Source organism: Chrysemys picta, chromosome 3 (assembly GCF_011386835.1).
Source record: "Chrysemys picta bellii isolate R12L10 chromosome 3, ASM1138683v2, whole genome shotgun sequence".
Classification (NCBI taxonomy): Eukaryota; Metazoa; Chordata; order Testudines; family Emydidae; genus Chrysemys; species Chrysemys picta.
This window is the reverse complement of record NC_088793.1, coordinates 16491497-16519243: the sequence shown is the minus strand read 5'-3', so window position 1 is coordinate 16519243 and position 27747 is coordinate 16491497. Positions and strand designations below refer to the sequence as shown.

General features: G+C 44.0%; 1 protein-coding gene across 1 annotated transcript; it reads left to right on the top strand.

Annotated features, from left to right (window-relative positions):
• The first annotated feature begins 347 nt into the window (after positions 1-347).
• On the top strand, positions 348-27747 carry LOC101951232 (cytochrome P450 2K4-like). The gene is made up of 9 exons (XM_065587505.1): positions 348-763; positions 4753-4915; positions 6448-6597; positions 10293-10453; positions 13501-13674; positions 17726-17867; positions 21002-21186; positions 21420-21561; positions 25549-27747. The coding sequence occupies exons 1-9, from the start codon at positions 578-580 to the stop codon at positions 25734-25736; spliced, it is 1491 nt and encodes a 496-aa protein (XP_065443577.1). The 5' UTR covers positions 348-577; the 3' UTR covers positions 25737-27747.

The following is a 27747-nucleotide window of genomic DNA, read 5'->3' as shown; positions in this document are numbered from 1 at the left end:
GGCCTAATTCTGTTCCTATTGAAGCCAGTGGTAAATATCCCATTGATTTCAAAGGGAGTAGAGTTAAAGCAATGCTGAACACTTTGGAAACATCCCACCTTCAGAGCTCTATTCATCCAGCTTTGGCAATTGAATTTGACCAGTCCCCTGGCTTCAGGGGACAATCTGTCCATAACCTTTGCAGAGTTTGCAATTTCACTCTTTACTTAAATCACTAACTGGACTGACTTTTTTGCTAAACCGGACTGCTGGGCTTTCAGCCAGCACAATGAGATCCATAGACTTCTCTGTCAACCTGTTACATAAGCCTTGGTTTGACAAGCCAGGCACTGCCCCTTTCATGGTGTATTGCAATCCTCATTTATTCACTGAACGGGGATTAGTAAATGACTGGGGAGGAGAATAAATTGCAATCACCTGATAGTTTAAATACTAGATTATAGGTAAGGTCTATGCAGTAGCTAATATGACGGGCATTAGTGCTTCACGCTGCTAATTTCTTCCAACGGATAGTGATCATATTTTTATTGCACCCTTTGCATTTTAACCGGTGCAGCAATTTGCTTATTGAAAGGCAATGGAGTGGACGGATCCCATTTCCATATTTTTACTTTTTGTCCTGACTGTTCTGTTTATTATGAAAACTGAAAAATTCTGGAATAGCAACTTCCAAGAGGATTTCCCCCCGGGACCAAAGCCTTTACCCATCATTGGAAATCTGCATATAATGGATCTGAAGAGGCCCTACTGGACTATGCTGGAGGTAAATCCTTTTGGTATTTGTATTATCACATTGTTCACTAAACCACGTTATCCCCAAGGTATCAGAGGGTATCCTCCATCTCTTCTACCTGTCACTACCCAGATGTGTAATGCAATGTTAAATATAGGATCATTTTTCCCCACCCTGTGCAGGTTGAGCAAGAGAGACAGAGCTTAGAGATAGAAACCTGTAGTGAAAACCTGGCCTAATCGAAGGCAATACCAAAACTCCCATTGGCTTCAATATGACCAGGATCTCACCTGTGGTGTCCATTTACTTTGGAATGTTATAGATCCCTAACATCAGTCACGTCCATGAACCCAGCATTGTATATAAATGGTCATGGGCTTATACTTGCCACATCCAGCATAAATTTGACACAGCTACTTAGCCATTCTACTGCATGCTAGAAACTGACACAAAGGTCTGCTTTTCAGCTGGATCTCAATAGATTCCACGTTGGGGGGCACACGTTTGCATCAACAAATAAGTCTACCCACTATGAATTCTGGGCACAAATTCAAGTTAGACATTTTACTCTGCAGTTTGAGTACAAGGTAGATGTTTCAATACTGTAACAGCAGGTGCAAATTTGTATCCACAAACATGCGTGCCTTCCCTAAAGATGAGACTCAGAGGAGTCAGAGTTGGGTTGTATGACCATTTCTTTGAATATTTGTCTAAATTACTTTTTGCCACAACACATTTAACAAGGAAACTGGACCAAATAGATCCCTGGTGCAACACCACTGACTTCAATGGATGAATTTGGCCCACTATGTTTATCATTCAGTATTCAAGCCTCTACTAGATACATAGGTAAAAAGTCTGGAACCTTATACTCACACTGAACTGAAATGTTTAACATTATAGAGAACCCTGACTTGAGAACATATTTTTTACCAAATCCTGCTCTCAGCTGCACCAGCCTAACATTGGAGTAATTGCATCATAGGGTTGCCAGGCATCCGGTTTTCGACGTTAAAAGTCCGCTTGGCAACGCAGCGGGAGCCCGGGGCTAAGACAGGCTCCCTGTTTGCCCTGGCTCCATAGAATCATAGAATCATAGAATATCAGAGTTGGAAGGGACCTCAAGAGGTCATCTAGTCCAACCCCCTGCTCAAAGCAGGACCAATTCCCAGCTAAATCATCCCAGCCAGGGCTTTGTCAAGCCGGGCCTTAAAAACCTCCAAGGAAGGAGACTCCACCACCTCCCTAGGTAACGCATTCCAGTGTTTCACCACCCTCCTAGTGAAATAGTTTTTCCTGATATCCAACCTGGACCTCCCCCACCACAACTTGAGACCATTGCTCCTTGTTCTGTCATCTGCCACCACTGAGAACAGCCGAGCTCCATCCTCTTTGGAACCCCCCTTCAGGTAGTTGAAGGCTGCTATCAAATCCCCCCTCATTCTTCTCTTCTGGAGACTAAACAATCCCAGTTCTCTCAGCCTCTCCTCATAAGTCATGTGCTCCAGACCCCTAATCATTTTTTGTTGCCCTCCGCTGGACTCTTTCCAATTTTTCCACATCCTTCTTGTAGTGTGGGGCCCAAAACTGGACACAGTATTCCAGATGAGGCCTCACCAATGTTGAATAAAGGGGAACGATCACGTTCCTCGATCTGCTGGCAATGCCCCTACTTATACAGCCCAAAATGCCGTTAGCCTTCTTGGCAACAAGAGCACACCGTTGACTCATATCCAGCTTCTCGTCCACTGTGACCCCTAGGTCCTTTTCAGCAGAACTGCTACCTAGCCATTCGGTCCCTAGTCTGTAGCAGTGCATGGGATTCTTCCGTCCTAAGTGCAGGACTCTGCACTTGTCCTTGTTGAACCTCATCATGTTTTTTTCTGCCCAATCCTCTAATTTGTCTAGGTCCCTCTGTATCCGATCCCTACCCTCTAGTGTATCTACCACGCCTCCTAGTTTAGTGTCATCTGCAAACTTGCTGAGAGTGCAGTCCACACCATCCTCCAGATCATTAATAAAGATATTAAACAAAACCGGCCCCAGGACCGACCCTTGGGGCACTCCACTTGAAACCGGCTGCCAACTAGACATGGAGCCATTGATCACTACCCGTTGAGCCCGACGATCTAGCCAGCTTTCTATCCACCTTACAGTCCATTCATCCAGCCCATGCTTCTTTAACTTGGTGGCAAGAATACTGTGGGAGACAGTATCAAAAGCTTTGCTAAAGTCAAGAAATAACACATCCACTGCTTTCCCCTCATCCACAGAGCCAGTTATCTCATCATAGAAGGCAATTAGGTTAGTCAGGCACGACTTCCCCTCCCCCTCCACACAGCTTCCGGAAGTGGCTGCCAGGTTCCTACGGCCCCTAGACGCATGGGTGATCAGGGAGGCTCCATGCGCTGCCTTCGCACAGAGTGGCAGCTCCCCAACCACCTGCCCCAGCCCCTAGCCCCTCCCTGCCCCAAACCCCTGATCTCTGGGCCCACCCCAGAGCCAGCACCCCCAGCCGGAGCCTTCACCCCCCTCCCGCACCCCAACCCTCTACCTCAGCCCAGTGAAAGTGAGTGAGGGTGGGGGACAGAGAGCGATGAAGGGAGGGGAGATGGAGCAAATGGGGAGTGGGACCTTGGAGAAGGGGCAGGACCTCGAAGAAGGGGCAGGGCAGGGGTGTTCGGTTTTGTGCGATTCGAAAGTTGGCAACCTTACTGCATTATCATCAATGGAGTTACACTGGTTTTACAAGTGTAGCTAGCTCTGTGGTATTGCTCATAATTAGCTAGAATCAGTAACTGTATATGTCCTGTGGTTGTTGAATAATTGTTTTTTTTTTTAATTCAATTGCTTTATGAGATGAGTGCAGACAATGAAATGACCAGGCCCGGCCCAAGGACTCAGAAGTCCAGGCATCTGAAAATATATCTGCAATGCAAATAAATCAACTTCAAGTTTGGACCAAACAAATCTGGGAAATACGGCTTATAAATAGATTTATGGGTGTGTGTGTACATATAAACAATGAGAATATTTTCAATGCTAGCTAAAGACTTTGAAACCAAACTCTCCCTGCCTCTTTGAGCCAACAGAGAAGGAGATTTGATCTGAAAAGCATGAAACAAAAGGAAAATGGTAACATGAGAAACGGAGTTAGGATTTTAAGGTCAAAATGAGGCTAAACTGATTAACCGGTTGCGCAGCTCCTTCACCATGGAGGAGTCCTCAGACCTGCGTAGAGCTAGTATCTCTGGCTCCTGGGTCACCACCCCACATAGCATCTGGCAAACAAGTGGGCGGAGGTATGACTGGTGTGCTGCTGTGCTCCAACAATCCTTAGCTAGTGTAAAGGAACCCGGGGAACCAATCCAGCCAGCATACCTTAGAGCAGCCCCATCACTGCTCTAAGCTCGGTCTCTGGGCTGCAATAGAATCGGACCTCAGATCAGGGAGGTGCAACCAGCTCCTTTTCACTTTCTGTTATTCCCTGCTGAGCTGCACCCTGTGGACGTTGGGTACAGACAAGAATCTGTCCCTATATTTTCATGCTCGTCATCTGAACAGATTGACTTAGACTGTAAGATCTTTGTCACAATAACCGTATATGTAGCACCTAGCACAATAAGTTCTAGCCCGGACTGAACACTTTGGGAACTATAGGGTGACCAGCTTGCAAGTTTGAAAAATCAGGACACGTTTTTTTCGGGGGGGGAGGGGGAAGGGAGCTAGTTGTGTACATAAGATGAAGCCCCTAATATCAGGACGTCTGGTCACCCTAGGGCATTATGACCCAGTGGGAGTTATATGCTTAAATACCTTTGAGGATCTGGGCCTATCAGCATAATTAATAATTAAAACATCTAATGATAGCCTTATTACTAACCACTGCTTCTTTTTCTCTGCACGTAGGAAATAATTTGACATTGGAATAACATTCAGTCATGATGGCAAAATAGTGTTGAACCAGCTGCGACTTTCACTTCTTTCTTTAAGTCATTGTATTTTCTTCCCCATTTAAGCTGTCCAAAAAATATGGCCCAGTCTTCAGCATTCAGATGGGATGCCAGAAAATGGTGGTGCTGGCGGGATACGAGACAGTGAAGGAGGCTCTTGTGAACCAGGCAGATGCATTTGCAGAGAGACCTAAAGTTCCAGTACTTGAAGAGATTTCAAAAGGATATGGTGACGGTTTTCTTGTTACTCATAAGCCTAACTTACTCAAACAAATGGAATGGTTTCTCTGTGGAGGGAGAGAATGGCTTAGGGGCTGGCATACCAATTTGGATCAGTATGTCTGTCAATCAGCATACATTAGGAGTAACTTCAGAGAAGCCCATGGACTTGAGGCTAAAAGTGGCGTGAGTGAGAGCAGAAACATCCTGAATGAGCCACGAGTTCCTTAGAACTAGTCATACCCCCTGTGCCCATGTCTAAGGGAGACTAAGTTGAAGTCACATGTTGCAGAAGTGTAAGGAGATGGACACTGAAATGGCAGCGTTGCTGACTTTCATGATATTGTTGTGAGCCTCAGGATATTGGGTGTTTTTCATAACGCCCCAGCTCCTGGAATCATGTGAAAACATCTGCTTGTATTTAAAAAAAAAAAAGTTTCTAATGGAACCTGCTGGTGAGTATGTTACAGGTTCCACACTGTGCTGCTCCATAGAGGACGTGAGTTGTTACAACCCCAAATTACAGTAGCTTGGCTGTTTAGCTCAAACAGTAGCTGCTAGTGCTTTTAGCACTGGAGGTGCTTGATTTAATCCCCTCTGTATCAGCCATGAAAGCCCCTATTACACTAGCTCTGGTTGAGATAAAAGCTTGAAAATATTAATCTGAAAGACTGAAAACCCAGAAGGCAAGTACAGAACATACAATTTGTTGTTTTTTAAAAAATTGTTACTTTTTAAAATCTTATGATTTTTTGGGGACCTGACAGGTGATTTTTAATGCTTGGGGTTGACAATATGGAAATAGTCTCCTCTCTAGTTTCACTTACACCTTCCCCTGCCTCCCCTTCTGGGTCCTCAGCCACCATCATAGGCCACATAGGATGGTTGTAAATAGGTCTCGGGCAGACAATCTTCCCTATTCGGGAAAGTACGCAAGCAAGTTCTTTCCTTTAAGCACGTATTTAACTTCTATGCTTAAAGTTGAGCATGTGCTTAATACTTTACTAAATAGAGATGTCTTCCTGAATCTGGGCTTCATTGAGTACAAAGGGATCGAGAGGAAGGAAATGTAACTGATGCCACCTTGGGTAGGACCTCTGAATTTGGCCCATGCTCCACATATTGATTTTTCTGGATGTTTTTGCTAGACTGAGTGATTATAAAGCTCAATAAATATGTTTTATAAAGTACAATTTAAAGAACTTAGATAAATTCTTTCATCTAATTGATCACACTGGAAAAACATAGCAAATCCATATCATGCAAAAAACATTCTAATTACTGTAATGTATCAAAAAATGTTAATTTATTATGGTTTGTCCTAAGGCTGGAGGAAATGTTTCTCATTTCAAAATGTCCATGATACTGGGATGGAAAAAAACAGACAAAAATGTAGATAAAATTTTCATGACAAAAAATTTCCCTCCCCCATTTTTGAATAGCTCTAGCGCATCAAAATGAATGTTCTGGGTGCAAGGTTATATCTCTAAGAAGTATTTATTTTAATTATTCTGCTGACTTGAAGCTCTCCCTCCACTTCAGGTGTTCTTTTTTCTCATGGCAATAACTGGAAAGTGATGCGAAGATTTACTCTCACGACCTTACGAGACTTTGGAATGGGCAAGAGGGCCATTGAAGATCGGATTGTTGAAGAGTACGGATTTCTGATGAAGGATATTGAATCTCGTAAAGGTGGGTGTGTGTTTCACTCCACAGACACTTCTAACTTTTGTTGCATGTGCCTTTGAAGAGGCATCAAGACAAAATTCATCATTGTCTCATCCAACATCCACCTTTTTAGGAAATGTCACCATCCATGTTGTGTTGATTTTGACATCTTTTTTTCAGCAAACTGCGAAGCATTTTGTGAAGCAGTGAGTTTTTACACCACTCCGTTGCTCTCTCTTTCTGCTGGGCACGCATGGCCTGCTGAAGCCAGCCTTTCGATCTAAAAAGCGTGCAACCATAGCCCCTCCCCTGGTTCATCCCCAATCTGTGGGACCTGGAAATGTAAGGCCTCATGCAGTGTGAGTCATGTGAGCAGATCTATTAAACACTGGGCCAGATTTTCAGTGGACAAAGTGTGTCCCTCCATGTGCAGTTCCTCCATTAGTGACAATCTTTGATTAGTTCAGAGGCACCAGGAATTGAAATGAAAGGTAACTGCAAGAACAGAGTATCTATAACACAAACACATTTGCTTCCCTAGTTTAACATAGAGCCCTAAATGCCCTTTGATGCAAGATACCCTAGAATAGGAGACATAGTCCTAGATCCTCAAAGATGTTTAGGTGTCTAATTCCAACTGAAATCATTATACCTTTGAGGATCTGGGCACTAATATACAATTAGTTTTCTTTTTATTCAGTATTACTTCTTACTTGTCTTTTTACCATTTCTGTGAATTGCAGTAGCCAGCTGTTAGATTATGAGAGTTAGTTGGGTGTTTGTGATGACTTGTGGCACTTATCTATATATAGTTTGTGAATGCTGTTTGATTTTATCAGCTCTTTGCATATTTATGCCCTTCTGGCTGTCCTCTGGTGTATTCTTGAATCATACTTCTTGGGCTAAGGAGAGGGGGGCTGGTGTCTGGATGTCTGCCTCTGAATGGGATAGGCTTTGAGGATCATCAGTTGAATGAGCCTTGCCCTAGTAGAAAAATGGCATGGTTGCAACCTAAGTAAAACCAGTTTTTCAAGTGTGGACTCTGTTGAACGGTAACCACTGAGAGAAATCCTTGGTTACCTGAGGGAGGTTTTGAGGCTGACCAGGAGGGTCACATGACAGAAGGATTAGAAGTTACAAAAGGAGCAGGTCTGTTTTGAGCAGCTCTGTCACACCAACCAGAACAGGAAGAGAAAACTGACCTGGAGGAGTGAGGTCTATGAGAGGGGACCGGTTAGAGTTGCCAACTTTCTATTTGCTGAAAACCAGACCTCCGAGGCTCCATCCCCACCCCACCTCTTCACCTGAGGCCCTGCTTCTGCTCTGCCTCTTCCCTTGAGGCCATGCCCCCTGCTCCACCTCTTTCCCAAGGCCATGCTGCCACTTACTCCTTCTCCCCCTCAACCTGTCGCTCACTGCTCTCCTCCCTCCCCCTTCCTCATCACTGGATCATCTCCACCTCCCTCCTCCAACCCCCAGTTGGGCTCACTCTGCTCTGGGGGTGGGATAGGAGTTGCAGCCTGGCACAGAGCCTGCCTCCCTGCAGATAGGAGGCGGCACTGGCTGAGCAGGGGCTGGCACAGGTTGAGGACCAGGCGCTCCCACCCCACCCCTGGCGGTAAACCAGACTTTTGGTGTCTGGTCAGTGCATCTGACCAGACACTGCCAGGTCCCCTTTTTGACCAGACTTTCTGGTTGAAAACCAGGCATCTGGCAACCCTTCCCGGGACCCTAAAAGACATTGAACAGATCCCAAAGAATGCTCAAGAGTGGTGAGGAAACTGATTCATACAGGGAGGGGAGGTGGAGGGAGGGTATAGTTTCGGGGAGCTGGAGGGCTGTGTGTGTATTGGGAGGGAGAATTTGGGGGGGTGCTGGAGGGGTGTTTGTGCACTGGGAGGGGGTATTTGGGGAGTACTGGAGAGGCTATCTGGGGGTTGCTGGAGGGAGACCTGCAGTCTCATGCCTGAGATGGGAGGGAATGTCGCTCCCTGTCATGGTGGCAGGGCAGCTGGCTCAGACCTGGGACACAGTGCCAGCCATCAGTCAGCACCTCCCTGTGGGACTCTCCTCTTCCCCAGGGTTGGGAGTCAGGGCCTGGGTTGGCGGGAACCGGCAACTGTGGCTGCAGGGGAGGGACCAGTCGGGGCACAGAGACCTGCTCTTTCTCAGCTGCAATGTCTGCTCTGCAAAAATCCCAGATATTTCCTGTGACTTGAAAAATCCACCTGGACAGAGGGCTAGAGTTGCCAGGTGTCTAGTTTTCGACTGGAACGCCCAGTCGAAAAGGGACCCTGGTAGCTCTGGTTGGCGGTGTCGGGGGGATCCAGGGGGGCCCAGGCCTAAGGCACTCTGCGCGCTGCCCCCGTCCTGAGTGCCTGCCCCACAGCTCCCATTGGCCAGGAACTGCAACCAAAGGGAGCTGCGGGGACGGCACCTGCAGGCATGAGGGCAGAGCATGGTGCCTCCCTGGCTGCCCAAATACCTAGGAGCTGCAGGGACCTGGCAGCTGCTTCCTGGGAGCTGCAGTAAGTGCTGCCGGAACCCCGAATCCCCTCCTGCACCCCAAACCGCTGCCACAGCCCAGAGTCCCTTCCTGCATTAAAAATCCCTCCTGGACCCCACACCCCAACCCCCTTCCCCAGCCCTGAATTCACTCCTGCACCGCAAACCCCTCATCCCCGGCCCCACCCCAGAGTCCACTCCACCAACCGGAGCCCTCACCCCATCCTGCACTCCGGATCTCCAGCCTGGAGCCCGCTTCTGTACCCCAAATCCCTCATCCCCAGCCCCACCTCAGAGCCTGCATCCCCCAGCTGGAGTCCTCACTCCCCCCCACCCCCGCACTCCAACCCTCTGGCCCAGCCTGGAGCCCTCTCCCACACCCTGAATGCTTCATTACTGACTCCACCCAGAGCTGCACCCCCAGCCCAGAGCCCATACCCCCCCGCACCCCAAACCCCGCCCCAGTCCGGTGAACATGAGTGAGAGTGGGGGAGAGCAAGCAATGGAGGGAGGGGGGATGGAGCAAGCGGGGGCAGGGCCTTGGAGAAGGGGCGGGCCAGGGGTGGGGTAGGGAGTGGGGCGGAGATGTTCGGTTTTGTGCCATTAGAAAGTTGGCAATCCTACGAAGGGCAGAGGATCAAAAAAGAGGAAATGTCTGGGAAAACCTGGATGAATGGTAACCCTAACAGGATCCCACTTCCCGAGAATGGGTACCAGACAATCTATGCCCAAGGAGTGAGCCTAGGGGCTGAAGAAAGTGCCAGAAGCCTACTCAGACCCATGTGAGCTTAAAAGATCACAGAGCCAGCAGATGGGCCCAAACCCAGCAGCTCGGTGAGTGTCACAGAAAAGGACCATTGGCCTATGATAGCAGTTAAGGCACTAAGCTGGCACTCAGGTAGAGCTGGGGTCAGTGCCTGCCTCTGCCAGTCTTCAAGAAAACCACTTAATCTTTGTTTGCCTCAGTTCTCTATCTGTAAAAGGGGAATTAATAATAATTCTTTTCTCCACCCTTTTTCCTGTCTATTTAGGTTGTGAGCACTTTGAGGCAGGGACTGTTTCTCACTATGTGTATTTACAATGGCTACCACAATGGGGCCATGATCTTGATTTGCCGACCTCTAGGTACTACCGTAATAGAAATACATTGTAATAACTCACTGTTAACCATGCTCTTTGCACAATCTCTTCTTGCATTTGAACGCTGTTTTTAGGAAAGCCCTTTGATATCGCTACAATTATGAATGCTGCAGTTGCCAATATCATTGTGTCAATATTACTTGGAGAACGGTTTGACTACAAAAATCCCATATTCTTAAGACTACTAAGTTTGATGAGTGAAAACGTCAGGCTGGCTGGAAGTCCGTCAGTTACGGTAATTCTGGTGATTTTAACATCACTATTCAAGTGCGTGCAGTACACACACAGTAATTGTGTGCTGTATACTTACATGACATCAAATCATTTCTACCAATCAGAATAGTCCAACAAATAGAAGGATAATACATATGACTATCTATCTATATGCCCCTACACTTACCATCATAGTAAGTGGGTGTCTGCCAGATATTTATGGATTTATCCTCACAACATCCATGTGAAATACTAGTTTCCACATTTTAGAGATGGTGAAATGAGGCACAGAGAGATTAAGTGACTTGCCCTAGGTAACGTAGGAAGTCTGTGACAGAGCTGGGAATTGAACCTACCTCTCCTGGATCCCAACGTATCCTTAATAACAAACCCATTAAAACTGTCTGACAATAATTCATTTGAAGTTCAATGGCAGTTGTGTATCAAGTCTGGAGGACATGAACCAAACTAGCTCTGAAATGAATTCCTTAGTAGTTCATATATTTATATATGTAGATGAAATGAGTTTATATTATAACAAATCTATAGAGACTTAGGACTTCCTGGCAGTCAATCGCTAGCATGTTACACTGCTTGGTGGTAGTGGAAATACAGGTAAAATCCATCTGCTCCAGAAAAACTGGGTGTTTCAGTTCCCAGACTCACAGCACCTCTAATCCCCTCTGGTCTCTCTGAGCACAGCCCCTCTAGGTTTCATGCCCTAGGCCATCACGTGCCTCTCAAGATGGAATCCGGGAATTCTCCCACACTCAGACTAGGTCCTAGGTCGCACTCCCCTGCTTAACAACCACAATCACTCAAGTAGCAGGTCTGACCTATGAAGAGGCCTTGGGCATTGGTACATCTTGATTCATTGATCATAGATTCCAAGGCGAAAGGGTCCATTGCGATCATCTAACCTGACCTCCTGTATCACCCAGGCTGTAACAAATAAGGGGTAACTGGCTGGGGTTTAGAGTGGCCTCTCATGTAGAAGATCAAACTAGATTATCTGGTGTCCCTACTGGCTACGTCTATACCCTGCTGTTCTGTTCCCTCCGGGGCAATGACAGTAGAAATTAGCAACCAAAAAGCCTCCTTAGGAGAAAGTATTATTTATTTAGAACAAAAGCAATTCAGAAAAAAACAATCTTAAAAACAAGCAAATCTCCTGTCGTCATCATCATGTTCCCATTATGCCTTTGGTGTTTCGGGCAGCGATGAAGCTCCTCCAGTCCTGTCTGTTTTTGGTTTCAATGGTTCCCCAGCTGTGCCCCAGGTTTTTCAGCTCGGCTTCCACAGCTCTTCGCCATGTTGTTTTCAGGCGGCCTCGTTTTCGCTTGCCTTCAGGTGTCCATCTTATTGCTACTCCGGTGATGGAATCAGTTTCCATCCGAATTACATGGCCAATCCATCTCCAAAGCCTCCTGGCAATGATAGTGCTCATATCTTCTTGGCTGCACTGTGTCAATAGATCCTGGGTTGAGAGTGTTCTGGACCGAAAGATACGGAGGATTTTTCTCAGGCAGGTTAGATGGAATGAAGACAATTTGGACATGTGTCATACTTTGTCATTCCCTAGCATTCTGCACTATAAAGTAAAGTTGAAAAGTCTCCTGTGTACATGTCTAATTCTTCCCTAAGACTGCCCGTGCCCTGGGCCTGGGCGCCCAGTTCCTTCAGACTCTTCCACAGAACCTGTCAGTGTCAGTCTGCCACCTTAGAGTAGTGACCCCCTGGACAGCCCCTGGTGACTGACAATCCCCTACCTCATCAGAGTTTCAGAGAGCTTATGGCCAGAAAGGACCATAAAACCATCTAGTCTGACCTCCAGTGTATCACAGAACATTAAATTTCACCCAGTTACCAGTGTGTTGAGCCCAATAACTTGGGTTAGGCTAAAGCAGTGGTTCTCGGCCCACAGGCTGCTTGTGGCCCAATCAGCACGCAGCTGTGGCCCATGTGACAACCTCAGGGCCATACAGGTAGTATATCTATTGTGTGGATGTGGCCCACATAACACATAGAGAGCTGCGTATGTGGCCCACCATGGTAAAAAGGTAAGAACCACTGGACTAAAGCATTTCAGTCCCCAGGAGACTAAACTGTTGTGTGCCACAGGCAGAGAAAGGGAGAGACCAAGGTGCCACCAATGCCTGAGGCCCCTGCAGTGGCAGGGAAATGATTAGCTAGGACATGCCCAGTTGATCCCTTAAGTCTGTACTAGGCTATTCTTATCTCAGAAGTCATTGTGTGGCTTCCTTGTTTGTCCTTCCCACAGCCCTTATTGAATTCAAGCATTATCGTTTATAACAAACATTCTCCTATACTAATATGTGTTATACAGTCCATCTAAATAACTAAGATACAAGTCAGTAATCATGGATTCTTACAGAGCACCTCCTACAGGATTCATAACATTTATTCCATTTCAGCTCTCCCTTCTGTCACAGTGAGTTTGAAAGAGAAACTGTATTAGCAGTAGAGCTGGTTGAAAAATGAAATGAGACTTTTGAAAAAAAATCATTTAGTTGTGTTTTTTTCTGTACAAATTTGACATTTCAAGGTTTTTTTTTTTTTTTTTTTTTTTACTAGCTCTGGTTAGCAATATAGAGCCTCTGAGATACTGATGAGCAGTTCTGATTCCATCCAGTGGAGGGCAGTAGTTACACATACACTCTATCCAGATTGTTACAGTATATTCAAAATGTGGCTACTTAATCTACCTTCTGGGATACATGTTCAAGTGATAGAAAATTCATGATTGTTTGGCGCCACAATGCCAAAGATAAAAGAACCAGGATGGACAGCAGTCTAGGAATTCTTACCCAATTCTGTGCCTCAAGACAGGCGGGGCCTCTGAGGAGTGAGGGCTTGTTAGCTGCTCATACCCCCAGGCACAGCAAATAATCTTCCTATGACTCAATTTCCTTATCTGCAAAATGGGCATAACAACAGTCACTTGCTTTTATGAATTGCTTTTAGATCTTTGGCAGATAAGTGCTATAATTAGTGTTAAGTATTCTCATTACTTATTTTTGCTTACTCTGACATCTTAAATTCTTTCAGCTATATAACATGTTCCCAGCCCTTGGATTTCTACTCAGGAATTACAAGATTCTTTTGAAGAACGCAAGTGAATTGCATGCTTTTATACAGCGTACTTTCATAGAACACCTGAAAGAACTGGACAAAAATGATCAGAGAAGTTTTATTGATGCATTCCTTGTAAGGCAGCAGGAGGTAATTATGATCGCTGCAGACTTACATGTTTCCTTTTCATATTTTATATTTAAAAACATATTTGCATGAAAATTTAGCATTGGTAAAGTATGCACCTAACAAACTAGCAGAGTTGAGCTAATAGCTTGCTATGACTAATGTATACAACCAATTTTCGCCCCAACTTTGCAATAAGAATGGCATGGATGGAACATTTGGCCTGCATGGAGTCCCACTGGTTTCAGTAGTTCAGGACGTCCACCTATGCAATTCTTGCAGTGACCAGGTATCATAATCTGTTTCATTGCTAGTTGAATATCCTGCCGTTAATTGCCATTTCCTCAAATGTATTCATTGTTTGAATTTGCTTGACAAATGTCTTTCCAAATGTTTATTTGTTGGAGTAATCCAGAAATATTCAAACTTCTAACTGTTTTGTTACTTGTGATTGATCAGATTAGTCACATAATATTTTTTCTATTACTATTTTATTATTACAATAGTACCTAGGAGCCCTAGTTATGGGCCAGGACTCCATTGTGCTAGGCAGTGTACAAAAGACAGAGTAAATAGCCAGTCCCTGTCGCAGAGAATTTACAGTCTAAGAATAAGACAAGAGACAAGAGATGGATATGGAGATGTGAGGCGATGTGGACATGAGGGAGCACAAGGAAACAGTGAGACAATATTGGTCAGCATGATAGGCCATGGTGTCAGTAGACCAGTGGCCTAACTGCTGTCAAGCTTTCTGTAGACATCACAGCAAAGAAGAGTTTTAAGGGGGGATTTAAAGAAGGAAAGTGTGTTAGTTTTAAAGATGCTTGTGCAGAGCTCCTTCCAAGTGTTTGGGGCAGCATGGGAGAAAGGGGCTGACTGAGGAGATATCTGAGTCATTAGCGATTATCTTTGAAAAAAGTCATGGAAGATGGAAGAGATTCCAGAAGACTGGAAAAGGGCAAATATAGTGCCCATCTATAAAAAGGGAAAGGACAACCCAGGGAATTACAGATCAGTCAGGTTAACTTATTTACCCGGAAAGATAATGGAGCAAATAGATAAGCAATCAATTTGCAAGCATCTAGAAGATAATAAGGTGATAAGTAAGAATCAGCATGGATTTGTCAAGAACAAATCATGTCAAACCAACCTGATAGCTTTCTTTGACGGGGTAATAAGTCTTGTGGATGGGGGGGAAGTGGTAGACATGGTATATCTTGATGTTAATAAAGCTTCTGATACTGTCTCGCATGACCTTCTCATAAACTAGGGAAATGCAACCTAGGCAGAGCTACTACATGGTGGGTGCATAACTGGTTGAAAAACCATTCCCAGAGAGTAGTTATCAGTGGTTCAAAGTCATGCTGGAAGGGCATAACGAGTGGGCCCCTGCAGGGATCAGTTCTGGGTCTGGTTCTGTTCAATATCTTCATCAGTTATTTATATAATGGCATAGAGAGTACAGTTATAAAGTTTTCAGATGATAAGCTGGTAGGGGTTGCAAGTGCTTTGGAGGATAGGATTAAAATTCAAAACGATCTAGACAGACTAGAGAAATGGTCTGAAGAAAATAGGATGAAATCCAATAAGGACAAATGCAAAATACTCCACTTAGGAAGGAAAAATCAGTTGCACACATACAAAATGGGGAATGACGGCCTAGGAAGGAGTACTGTGGAAAGGGATCTGGGGGTTATAGGGGACCACAAACTTAATCTGAGTCAACAGCATAACACTGTTGCAAAAAAAAAGCAAACAACATTCTGGGATATATTAGCAGGAGTGTTGTAAGCAATACATGAGAAGTAATTGTTCTGCTCTACTCTGCGCTGATTAGGCCTCAACTGGAGTATTGTGTCCAGCTCTGGGTGCCACAATTCAGGAAAAATGTGGACAAATTGTAGAAAGTCCAGAGAAGAGCAACAAAACTGAGTAAAGGTCAAGAAAACATGACCTATGAGGGAACATTGAAAAAAATGGGTTTGTTTAGTCTGGAGAAGAGAAGACTGAGAGGGGACATGATAACAGTTTTCAAGTAAATAAAAGGTTATTACAAGGAGGAGGGAGAAGAATTATTCTATTTAACCTCTGAGGATAGAACAAAAAGCAATGGGATTAAATTGCAGCAAGGGAGGTTTAGGTTGGACATTAGGAAAAACTTCCTAACTGTCAGGGTGGATAAGCACTGGAATAAATTGCCCAGGGAGGCTGTGGATCTCCATCACTGGAAATTTTTAAGAGCAGGTTAGATGAATACCTGTCAGGAATGGTCTAGATAATACTTAGTCCTGCCACGAGTGCGGGGGACTGGACAAGATGACCTCGCGAGGTCCCTTCCAGTCCTATGATTCTATGAGAACACGAGAGTGCTTGTTTGAATATGTAACACATGGGCAATGTAGGCTGGTGTCACTGGTCAATTGGAGCCAGGACTCGACATCTTAACAGTGAATGAGAGAAGATGGGCAGGGTGGGAATTGGTGGTGAAGGGCCTTGAGAGTGAAGACTTGATACATTTGAGAATTGGTCCGAAATCAATGAGATGAAATTCAATAAAGACAAAAACTGCATTTAGGAAGGAAAAATCAAAAGCAAAAATACAACATGGAGACTCATTGACTAGGCAACAGTTCTGCAGAAAAGGATCTGGGGGTTATAGTGGATCACAAATTGACTGTGAGTCAACACTGTGATGCAGTTGAGAAAAAGGCAAATGACATTCTGGGATGTATTAACAGGAGTGTCATATGTAAGTGGCAAGTGATCATTGCCCTGCTCTGCTCAGCACCGGTGAGGCATCAGTGGGAGCACTGTGTCCAGTTTTGGGCACCAGATGTGAACAGAATGGAGACAGTCTAGAGGAGAGCAACAAAAATGGTAAAAGTTTTAGAAAACCTGGCCTATAAGGAAAGGTTGAAAGAACTGAGCATGTTTAACTTAGCAAAGAGGATGCTGTGGGAGGACGTGATAATAGTCTTCAAATAAGTAAAAGGTTGTTATAAAGAGGGCAGTGACCAATTGTTCTTCATGTCCTCTGATGGTAGGACAAGAAGTAATCAGGCCACTTCGAAATGCACTTTATATTAATAGTCTTGCCAGGAAAAGTCATTATCTCAGATATTTGCAGAAAGATTGGTGTACTTGGTCAAAAGGACCACATTTCCTGTGGATTTTTTCTATGTTGCTAGATTATTTCCCAGCTGCCCAGACGTGCATACAATTCACTCGTGTCACAAAAGAATAAGAGAATGAACTACAAATAACAATAAAGTATAAAAAAAGCAAAAAGAATAGGGCATGATTGTGACTTAATGGATCAAGCATTGGAGTGGGACTTGGATGATTGCTGGCTCTGTTGCTCGTCTTCTGGGTGACCTTGGATAAGTCATTTAGTTTCTCTGTGCCTCCAGCTCCCCATCTATAAAATAGGCATATGATATTTGCCTCCATTATAAGCACTTTGAGATCTACTAATGATTGTTTATGAAATAGGTATTAATGTTATTTGCTTAGATGCATGAGTACAGATGGTTGATTGTGCAAGATGGCAAGCTGCACATGTATGTGTCTGAGGTTGGACTCAATCACATATGGATTAATTGTCCTGAGCTGACTCAGTTAGGTCTGGAAGACCATAGATTGAACTGCACTCAGCATGTTAGCTTCCTCAGCCTATGGCACTCGGGCTGGTTGTGGTTGCGTAGGAAAAATACATTTCTCTGTGAGCTTGATTGTGGAAGGTGATGAGCACTCTGACTGTGATCCAGTGAAACACTTCAAACATGCTTAACTTTAAGCATATTCCTGATTCCTGGCATCAGTGGCTCTACCCTTGTGCTTAAAGTTAAGCACATGCTTATGTGCTTTGGTGAATTGGATCCGGAGTGCTCAGCACTTTTCAGGACTGATCCTTTGGAGAGAAGATACCAATATGTTTCTGAGGGCATCAGATCAAAGCCCTCTTGGTTCTTTAACATGTATTTTTTACTATATACTTTATTATTTAGTAAATATGTTTTAGCTCTCTACGTTATAACTGCCCACTGGAGTTCTTAATGTGTTCATTTTTTTTCAGGAGAAAAGTAATCCCAATGGATATTTCCATAATGCCAACTTAATAAGACTTGTGACCAACTTGTTTGCTGCTGGCATGGAGACCACTTCCACCACGCTGCGCTGGGGACTTCTGCTAATGATGAAATACCCCCAAATTCAGAGTAAGTGCTTTTGTGACAGCCGCTAGCTTGACTGGCACAGGAGGGTTGAACAGGAAAGGTGGGGAGCTAAAAGCATAAACTGCTACAGCTTTAGAGCTAAAGAGTCAGGCCTGACCGCAGAGAGCTGTAACAGATCCATATCCTCAGTAGATCAGGCACAGAGTGGGACATGGAACAATCACTTACCCGTGGGTTATGCTTTTATTTCCTTAGAGCCAGATTCTGATCTCAGTTACACCTGTGTAAACCCGGAGCTATTCCATTCTACTCATTAGAATTGCTCCAGACGTAGAATTTTGCTCTTGAGAAGCAGAACAATTCGGAGCAGAATTTAAATGGTCATAACTGTGAACACAGTTGTAATAATTGAGACCACACAGACCTACTTGAATTGTGAGCCTACCCCGTGGAAAGTGGGTGAAGGGTCATGAATTGTCACAATCACGTGTTATAGATAATTGTTTAAGAAAAGATTTAAGAAGGAGACAAACGGAATTAATTGAAACAGGGGGGAGGAGGTGTCTACTGGACACTGTTATGAGCATGACTAGTAAACAAGAGGAAAAGGGAACCAGAAATCAATGGATCAAAATTGTTACTTAGGAAATTAGACCTAACTGGTGCACAAAATAATGAGAGGATGGACCGTTCTACCCGCCACTCTTGGGGTGGGCCTTAAAAAGACACTTGGGAAGTTAAAAAAGGAACTTCTACAACCACCGCGATTGCAGCAGAAAGATTTTTACCACAACACTCAGACTTTAATACGCCAGTAGGGATGCTTGACCATTACCACTGCCCCAGCAAGGACCCAACCCGATACATGTGAGATCTTGTTCTGTCTTCACCTCCCTCTTGTGTCTCTTTCCATCCCACACAATCTTCCTCCTCTCCTCTCTCTGTGTGTGTGTGTGCGTATCCCTCAGCTTTTCACCTGATCCTGAAATCAACTGAACTGTCCTGCACCAGCATGACTAGGTGAGACAACCCATCCAGATCTGGTTGTCCTAAGAAGGACCAGTGAAGGAGAGGGACATTAGCCGACCAACCAGATGATGTTCCTGGTCGAGGAAGCAAGCTGGGGTGCAGAGCAACAGCTGTCATGGCCCAACCTGCCAGCCTAAAGCATCTATCTCTGTGTGACTGACCCGCTGCCCTGTATTCTGAGAATATCAACAAAAGCTGTATTTCCCCCACCTGTCCTATCATATCTCTTCTCTCCCCTCTGTTTCTGTGTGTTTTGTCAAATTTTGCCTTCCCCGCCCCCCAGAAAATAGACAAAGCTTTTTTGAACATTTCTATGGTGGTTCCCCATATTCCATCCAGCTCTAATTACTTGTTAAATACCAGTGGTATGTTCACCACTGTACAAAACAGAAGACAGAGTCCATGCCCCCAAAGAACTTCCAGTCTCAATAGACAGGCAAAATAATACAAGATACAAAGGAACTGATCGTACCTGTGGTGTGTTAAGGCAGTTTTAGTAAGCCATGCAACAGCTTGCTTGTATGCCTTAGAGAGACACGGTGGTGAGGTAATATCTTTCATTGGACCAACTTCTGTAGGTGAGAGAGACATGCTTTTGAGCTTACACAGAGCTCTTTTCCAGTCAAAATGGTGTACTCCATACGGTGTGACCTCATAGGAGGCACATGCGAGGTCCTGCTGTGGAAAGGTTTGTTCTACAAAATAGAATCCCCCATGGGGGCTGGAAAGAATTGTCCCACAAGCCAGATTCAGCCTGCCAGCTGGGCAACACAAAGTAAGTCGGGCATTACTTGCATATATAGACCACACACCACCAGCTCTCATTTACTTCACTACAGCTCCACTGGTCTCAATGGAGTTACTCCTGATTACAATGAGGTGAGGTCAAACTCTGGCCACCTATGTTCTGGAGGACCCAGAGTTTGGTTCTATAATATAGCAAGGTTTTTTTCTGGTTGCTGGTTTTATTTTTATGCTTTTTCAGTTGCTTCCCCTAACTCCTTCCTCTTTGGCTCTTATAATCACCACACACAAAAACATTGCCTGCACATCTCAAACTCTGTTTCTGACATTCACAGGATCATTCCTTTCCAGTTCTACTTGGTGGCTTCTTGCCTGAAGGCTGCTTCAGGGCACCACGGGAAAAATCCTTTGTGCATGAAATTGACAGAGTCAACAGGGAAGCCTCAGTTGCAAAGGCATTGAAAACTGTTTGATCTGTGATTAGTAAAGATTTTATTTCACAGTGGCCCACAGCCTGTTCCCATTTCTTTGATTAAGTACAGAAGGGCATGATCTAGTGGTCTGATGCAGGCCTGGGTGCTAGGAACTCCTGAATGCTGAACCTGTCTGTGGCCTTGCCAGCCTCTGTGAAAATAAGGATAATAGTACTCATGAATCTCTGGATTGTTGGGAAGTTAACTAGTTAATGTTTGTAAGTGCTCTGATAGTTTAAAAATAGAACTGTGCAAAGATGGAAGTTCCATTCATGAAGGCTTTTGAGATTCCCCCATAGGGGAAAATTAAAAAAAAAATGTTTTGGGGCAATTGAAATATTTTGTTTCAACAAAATCAAAATGTTTCATGTCAAAAGTTGACATTTTAATTTTGTATTATATTATCATATAAAATGTCATGTAATACAAAAAAATTAAAATTTCTAAACAAAAAGTAGTTTCAGACCAAAAAAATATCAAAATATGTCATTGAAAAAATGTTATAAATGTGCCATTTTTGACATTGCCAGAACGTACTTTTCCCCAGTTTTCTTCCAGAACAAAATTTCAACAGATTGACATGATTTCATGAAGCATTTCAGTTTTAACAGAAGAACATGTTCCAACAGAATGTGCCATCAAAGTTTCTGCAACCAGCTCTAGTTTAAATGACTGTCTATTATTCTTTGGCAAGCCAAGTAATAGGATAGGTTACCTGTGTTTTCAGAAGTTCTCTATTTAGTTTTGATATTGACAAATAAATGTTTATAAACTCTAATATCATCAGTACCCCGTTATTTCTGGAAAGAGACAGATTTTGGAGAGCTTACAATAGCATTTTAACATGCGCTTGTGCACCTCTCAAAGCCACAATGCACAGCAGCATTTCTTAGAGATAACTGAATCCTGATCTCTATTATATTTTCTCAGGCAAAGTCCAAGAAGAGATCGCAAGAGTTATAGGATCAGCCCAGCCACGAATCGAACATCGAACTCAAATGCCGTATACGGATGCAGTTGTCCATGAAATTCAGAGGTTCGCTAATATCCTGCCCATGGACTTCCCTCATGAAACCACTGAGGATGTGACTCTTAAAGGCTACTTTATTCCAAAGGTGAACAGTTTGTGGCATTGCTTTTCTTGTGTTCTGCGACATGGTTAAAGTCCCGGTTCAGCTGATTGACCCTTTTAAGTCCTGGTTCATTGATTCATGTTGAATCGCATTGGAAATCCCGTGGCAGTATTTGCCATAGCCTCGTTCACTTACTGTAGCTTAAATGCTTATACCAAGCTATAGTCAAGCGACCATATTGACCTATGGAATAACTCCACTGACTTGATTTACAGGGAACTTACATCATCCCCTTACTGGCCTCTGTACTGCAGGATGAATCTCAGTGGAAGAAACCAGATACATTCAGTCCTGAGCATTTTCTTGACTCCAAAGGAAAGTTTGTAAAGCAAGAGGCTTTCATGCCTTTTTCAGCAGGTACTTTCTGTTTTCATTTACTGCTGTGGGGATTAGATAGCCAAGAATCAACAGACTATAACATAAACTTGTGAGTCTTTAAATCTCATCCTCTGTTTCCCCCTTATGTGAGATAATCTCCCATTTTAGACTGTGCTACTGCTGAAAGCACATGTGCACCATTGGGTACTCTAATTTGCAACTTGAGGGTGCTGTTAGAGTCCCAACTGCTTTTAAATGATCATATATCAAGGGGAACCTGATAACTGTCTTCAAATGTTCCCTAATAAAGTTGTGGAATCCTCGTCAGTGGAGGTTTCTAAGAACAGGCCAGACAAACACCTGTCAGGGATGGTCTGTGTATACTTGGTCCTGCCTGACTGTGGTGGGGGATAGACTAGATTACTGTGATGGGGTCCCCGGGGTGCAAGCTGGACTGTTGAGCCGCTGAGCCCTCTGTCCCACCAACTTGGTATCCCTCTCACTCTGTGATGCTGTTGTCAAGCCACAAACCTCTGGCAGGTACTGCACTTACACAGAAATCCACAGGCAGGGACATACCTAACTGAGTTATATGAATGCTTCTCCTAGCCACTCATGAGCCAACAATAGAGAGGCTCCAGCCAATTCCCCCCAGCTCCCCAGACTTGCTCCCCAGAACTGTACCATCTTGCCTTGGTCAGAAGCCTGACCACTGTAAGTTCATTATTCAGTCTGCCCCTCCCTCGATGGGGAAAAGACACACACTAGCCTTTGTAAACTGAGCTGAGATAAAATAAATAAATAAAGTGAGATATCCTATATCCTAGAACTGGAAGGGACCTTGAAAGGTCTTCGAGTCCAGCCCCCTGCCTTCACCAGCAGGACCAAGTACTGATTTTGCCCCAGATCCCTAAGTGCCCCCCTCAAGGATTGAACTCACAACCCTGAATTTAGCAGGCCAGTGCTCAAACCACTGAGCTATAAAATATAAAACAGATTTATTACGTACAGAGAGATAGATTTTAAGTGATTATAAATAGCAGGCATAGAAATCAAAGTTGGTTACTTAAGAAACAAAAATAAATTTGTAGTCTGAGTTCTACAAACTAAATGGGATTTGAATCAAGCAGTGTCTCAGTCTAACAGAGGGTACAAGCAGATCACAGATCCTCAGTGCACAGGCTGGGACTGCCTTCCAGCCTGGGACCACCCTCCCCTAGTTCTGTCTTTGTCCTTCAGATGTGTTTCCAGGTGTTGAGTTGTGGGGGGAGTGTGGCCAAATGATGATGTCACTTCCCCTCTTTTATAGTTTCTTCCAGCTTACTGGAAAGATCTATGCTGTGACTTGGGGAATCAGTCAGTCCCCATTGGTCAATAGTCTCCATTGCATACGTGCTCTCTGAGAAATCTCCATTGTATACAGTTTCTGGGATAGTGGATTCTTTCCTTGATGGGTGTTGATGAGCCATTAACCGCTGTCTAGCTACTTCATTGTTGTACCTAAAGGCTGGTTGTGGGTGTACCCGACCTCACAAGATATTTCAGTAACACACACCTTGCAAAACTTCATAACGTCACATACAGTGACAGCACATACAGTCCAACAGGATATTAATGTTCAACAGATCAAGACTTTTAAAATGATACCTCACAAGGCATACTGTGTACAAAACATATCCTAATTATAAGACAGTGGTGAATATGTGGGTTCCAGGATGCTGCTTTGAAGTATAGAGTTTCACAATGACATCTCGAGCCCTACATTTCTGTGATTCTATAGAGCAGCTATGACCCGGATGGGTTATTATCCACCTATATCTGGCTGGGAGGTTGCGATCATTCCTTTCTAATGAGGATCTTGATAATCCTCCGTGCCTTTGTCACTTCACTATTAGGCTACTCTGATACATTCTATGGCTCCGATTAAGGTGATCATCAGTTGACTTCAATGGGACTTAAGCACTTGCTTAAAGTTAAGCACTGTCCTGAACTGAAGCCTATCTAGGTATGTTTACACTGCAATTAAAAACCTGTGGCTGGCCTATGCCGGCTGACTCAGGCTTTGGGTAATGTGCTGTTTAATTGTGGTGTAGACGTTAGGTCTCGGGCTGGACCCCAGGCTCTAGAATCTGCAAGTTAGGAGGGTCCCACAGCCTGAAGCTAAAAGTCTACACTGCAGTTAGGCTCACGGGGCTTGGGCTAAAGGGCTGTTTGAGTCAACTGGCTGGGACAGCCATGGGTGTCTAATTGCAATGTAGACAGACCCCTTTGAGGTTACATCATAATCAACTCAGAAGCTGAAAAAAGTGCAAATTGTGGCAGTTTGTGTAAGTGGAGTTTCTCATCCTGATCACAGGGCCCCAGTGTTCTGTGGTGTGTGCTCTTGGTCTGTGGGTGCAGTTTAAGATGTCGATTTTCACTGATAAAATATTTTTTGCAACTGTTGCCTGATTTAGGAGGTTAATGTTATTAATTTGGATAATATGGGCTATAGGCTCACCAATTAATCTAATAAGAAGACAATAAGGCTCTTGTGCCAGAATCAGACTACACAGAGTTTGCAAAGGACCCTTGGGGGTATGACAGGATGCTCACACTGCGACAAATATAGTCTTAAAGACTTTTATTGAGATAAATGGAATTATAATCAAATAGCAATCAAATGGTAAAATAAGCAGAGTTACAAATGCAATTCTATTATTATAAAGATCCATATAGTATTATACACTATACAACATTTGATTACTATATTGACCAGCCTCGCCTCTGACATGTCAAAAGCGTTCAGGTCTAGGTTCCTTAATTCTTTGAGTGGGAGGTGCAGAGGTTGGAAGAACTTAGAGCTAAGCGCTATTGAAACTAACTTAGAGTTTTACTGAACTAACTGACTTAAAACTGAAAATTAAGACTTCACAGACTAATAAAATAAAGAACTAAGAAGCTTGGATCTTTGAAAACTTAGAAAACCAGCCCAGAAGCTTGCTTGGCATGGTGGGTCACTCCTTTTATAGAGCATGGGTGCTTGAGCCTGTAAAGTTTACAGAGGGTATGAACTTAGGAAAGCCCCCTATGCCAACCTCCTTCAACGCATCCTTTCTCTACCTATGTTAAAGGTCGCAGCTATATATGGATGTCATACCTTAACTCATCATTATCTGTCTAGGTGAAAGTCCCAGACATACGTATGCTAACTTTGTCTTAGCTCAACATACAGGATGTGGCCTGTAGGTCCCTTGCATTACAGCCAAACTACTTTAATATAAACCGATAATAATAAAACAATCAAAACACTAAGAAAAGCTATATAGGCAAGCAAGCAGGCTAGCCCTGTAGGCTACGCAAATAGTCACAAAAATTTTGAAAGTAACTTCATGCTGTGGAGTCTTGAAGCAGACTGTTTTTCATAACATTTTGCACTGATTCTTTTTTTTTTATTTTCAAAAGTTGTAATTTTCTTAAATGAAATTTGTCACAAAGTCAAAATTATTTGTTTTAAAAAATTCAATTCTGAAAAATTGGCATTGGAGAACAAAAAATAATCCAACCTCAATACTGAAAATGAAGGAGGGAAAACCCCCTGAAAATGGTAAATTAAAAATAAAAGCAAAAAAAAAAAACCCTGAACATTTTTTTTTTTTTAAAAGCGTGTGTGTGTGGGTGGGCGGTGGGGGTGGGGTATTTACTTGGTTGAGGTTTTTTAATTTCTCCTGGAATAGAGGCCTGGAAAATTATTAAAAACAAAACAAAACAAAAAAATCCCCTATATTATTGGCTGCACCAGTAATAATTTTGAAGAGCAAATTTGTTCCGATTGAAAGGTTTAGAATATAATCAATTTCCATTTTTTTTTACTAGTAAGTGTATTTATAGGAAGAAGTCCTGTTTTATGTCGCACCTGTTTATTCTTGAAGTAAATCCATGTTTAAACTCTGGATTTACCCCGTATTACTAAGAAGTTGTGCTGTGGTTTTTATTCCTTCTTATAGTTAAACAAGCAACTGTTATTTGTTGTGCATTTCGTTACAGGTCGGAGGATCTGTGCAGGCGAGACTCTTGCCAAAATGGAGCTCTTCCTCTTCTTTACAAGCCTCCTGCAGCGGTTCACTTTCCATCCTCCTCCTGGAGTTACCAGCTCAGACCTGGACCTCACCCCGGCGGTTGGGTTTACCACGCCCCCAATGCCCCATAAGATCTGTGCTGAGCCACGTTCTTAGAGCTCCTTGCCTTAGGCCAGGTCTCACTACAAAGTTTGGCAGATATAGGTATGATGGTCAGAAAATCACATGCCTGACATAGCTATGTCAGCAACACCCTCCCCCCACCCCCCATGTAGATGCAGTTTATACCAAGAGAAGAGTCTTTGTGATGATCTACTTGATGTTGTTCAGGAAGGTATTTTAAGGTCCTGGCAAAATATCTCATTTTGCCAGCATAGGCTGGGTCTCCACTACAGGGCTTTGCTGGTATAGTTACATCAGTATAGCTGTATCAGCAAAGCCGTTGTGGTGTAGACTAACCCTTACTCATGTGTATCTTCAGTCCTCCCTCTGCTGACTCTCTCTGGTACACGGCCATGCACTGGCCTTTGGCTGTGGTTTGGCCCATGGTTTGTTAGGACCCCATCCTAGCCTCAGTTACACCAATGGGCAACTCCATTGACTCCAATGACTTTAGCAAGTTTGCACAGGTGTAACTGGGACTAGAGTCTTGTATTGTCTGTTACATTGTACAACCTGAGAGGAGCCTCTATGCCTAGCCCAGAACTTGGCCATTCGCAATATTACACATTACTGTGCAACCAAGAGGCAACATCCACCGGAGCGGGAGCTGAAACAGCAGACTGATGCAAAACACACGGTCCAATGTCCTCTGCACCGAAATCCCCTGGATGTTGCTATCTCCACAGAGGCTGACCCTGCATCTTCAGTTGTTTTTACTCCCTACGTTGGTGATTTCCAACTCGGTGGGAGGGACATAGGAGAAGTGAGGAGTCTGCTCTGGAGGGAGGTGTGGTGATGACATTCAGTAACAAAAAAGAAACCTCTGCACTCCCAGGGCTGCCCCTGACCTCTGAGACTATGTCTACGCTAGGGGATCACACGTGTTGTACCTTGTATAGGAAAAGCACATTGCACACACTAGCGGCTCCTGGCATCTCTCCATTCCCCATGCAAGCTCCTTCTGTTGCACTCTCCCATCCCCTTCTTTGTCAGGGACCCCCTGCAACTCCCACCAACCTCCCCTATGCTAGAAGTTCTGTGAATCTCAGTTCTCCCTCCTCCCATACCAGGATCCCCCATTCTCTCCTCCTGCCACAGTGGCTTTGTGTGCACCCCATATCCTAATTCCCTCCATTCCACTCCATGGCCGGGGCTCTGTGTGTCCCCCTTCACCCATACCAGCTTCTCCCAATCTCTCTCCCCATCAGAGGTTGTGTGCCCCCCATGCCTCTCTCCCACCTTTTCCAGGGTCCTCCATTCTCTCCCCAGGGCAAAGGTTCTGTGTGCACCCCCACTCTCATCTAAGTCTCCTATTCTTCTCTATACCGGCCATAGAATTTTCTTTGATACCTTTAGCTTCCCCCATCAATTGTATGCATTTCTTAGCTGCTACTTTGTAATCATTTCTATCAGCTCCCCCATTTTTCTATTTGCTATATATATATTTTTATGGATGCTTTCATCTCCCCTCTTAGCCAGATATATGATTCCCCCTCTCAAACTCCCCCCCCCCCCAAAACAAAAAAAGCCTTTTCTGTGATTGTGGAGTTGTGTTTTGGGGCATTTAATAAAGCAGAGGTTCTCAACTAAGGGTGTATAGGGGTACGCAGAGGTCTTCCAGGGGGGTACATCAACTCATCTAGATATTTGCGTAGTTTTACAACAGGCTACGTAAAAAGCACGAGGGAAGTCAGTACAAACTAAAATTTTATACAATGACTTGCTTATACTGTTCTATATACTATACACTGAAATGTAATTACAATTTTTATATTCCAATCAATTTATTTTATTATTATATGGTAAAAATGAGAAAGCAAACAATTTGTCAGTAACAGTGGGCTGTGACACTTTTGTATTTTTATGTCTGATTTTGTTAGCAAGTAGATTTTAAGTGAGGTGAAACTTGGGGGTACTGAACACAAATCAGACTCCTGCCAGGGGTACAGTAGTTTGGAAATGTTGATAGCCACAGTAATAAGCATTCTTAAGCAGTTCCCAATTA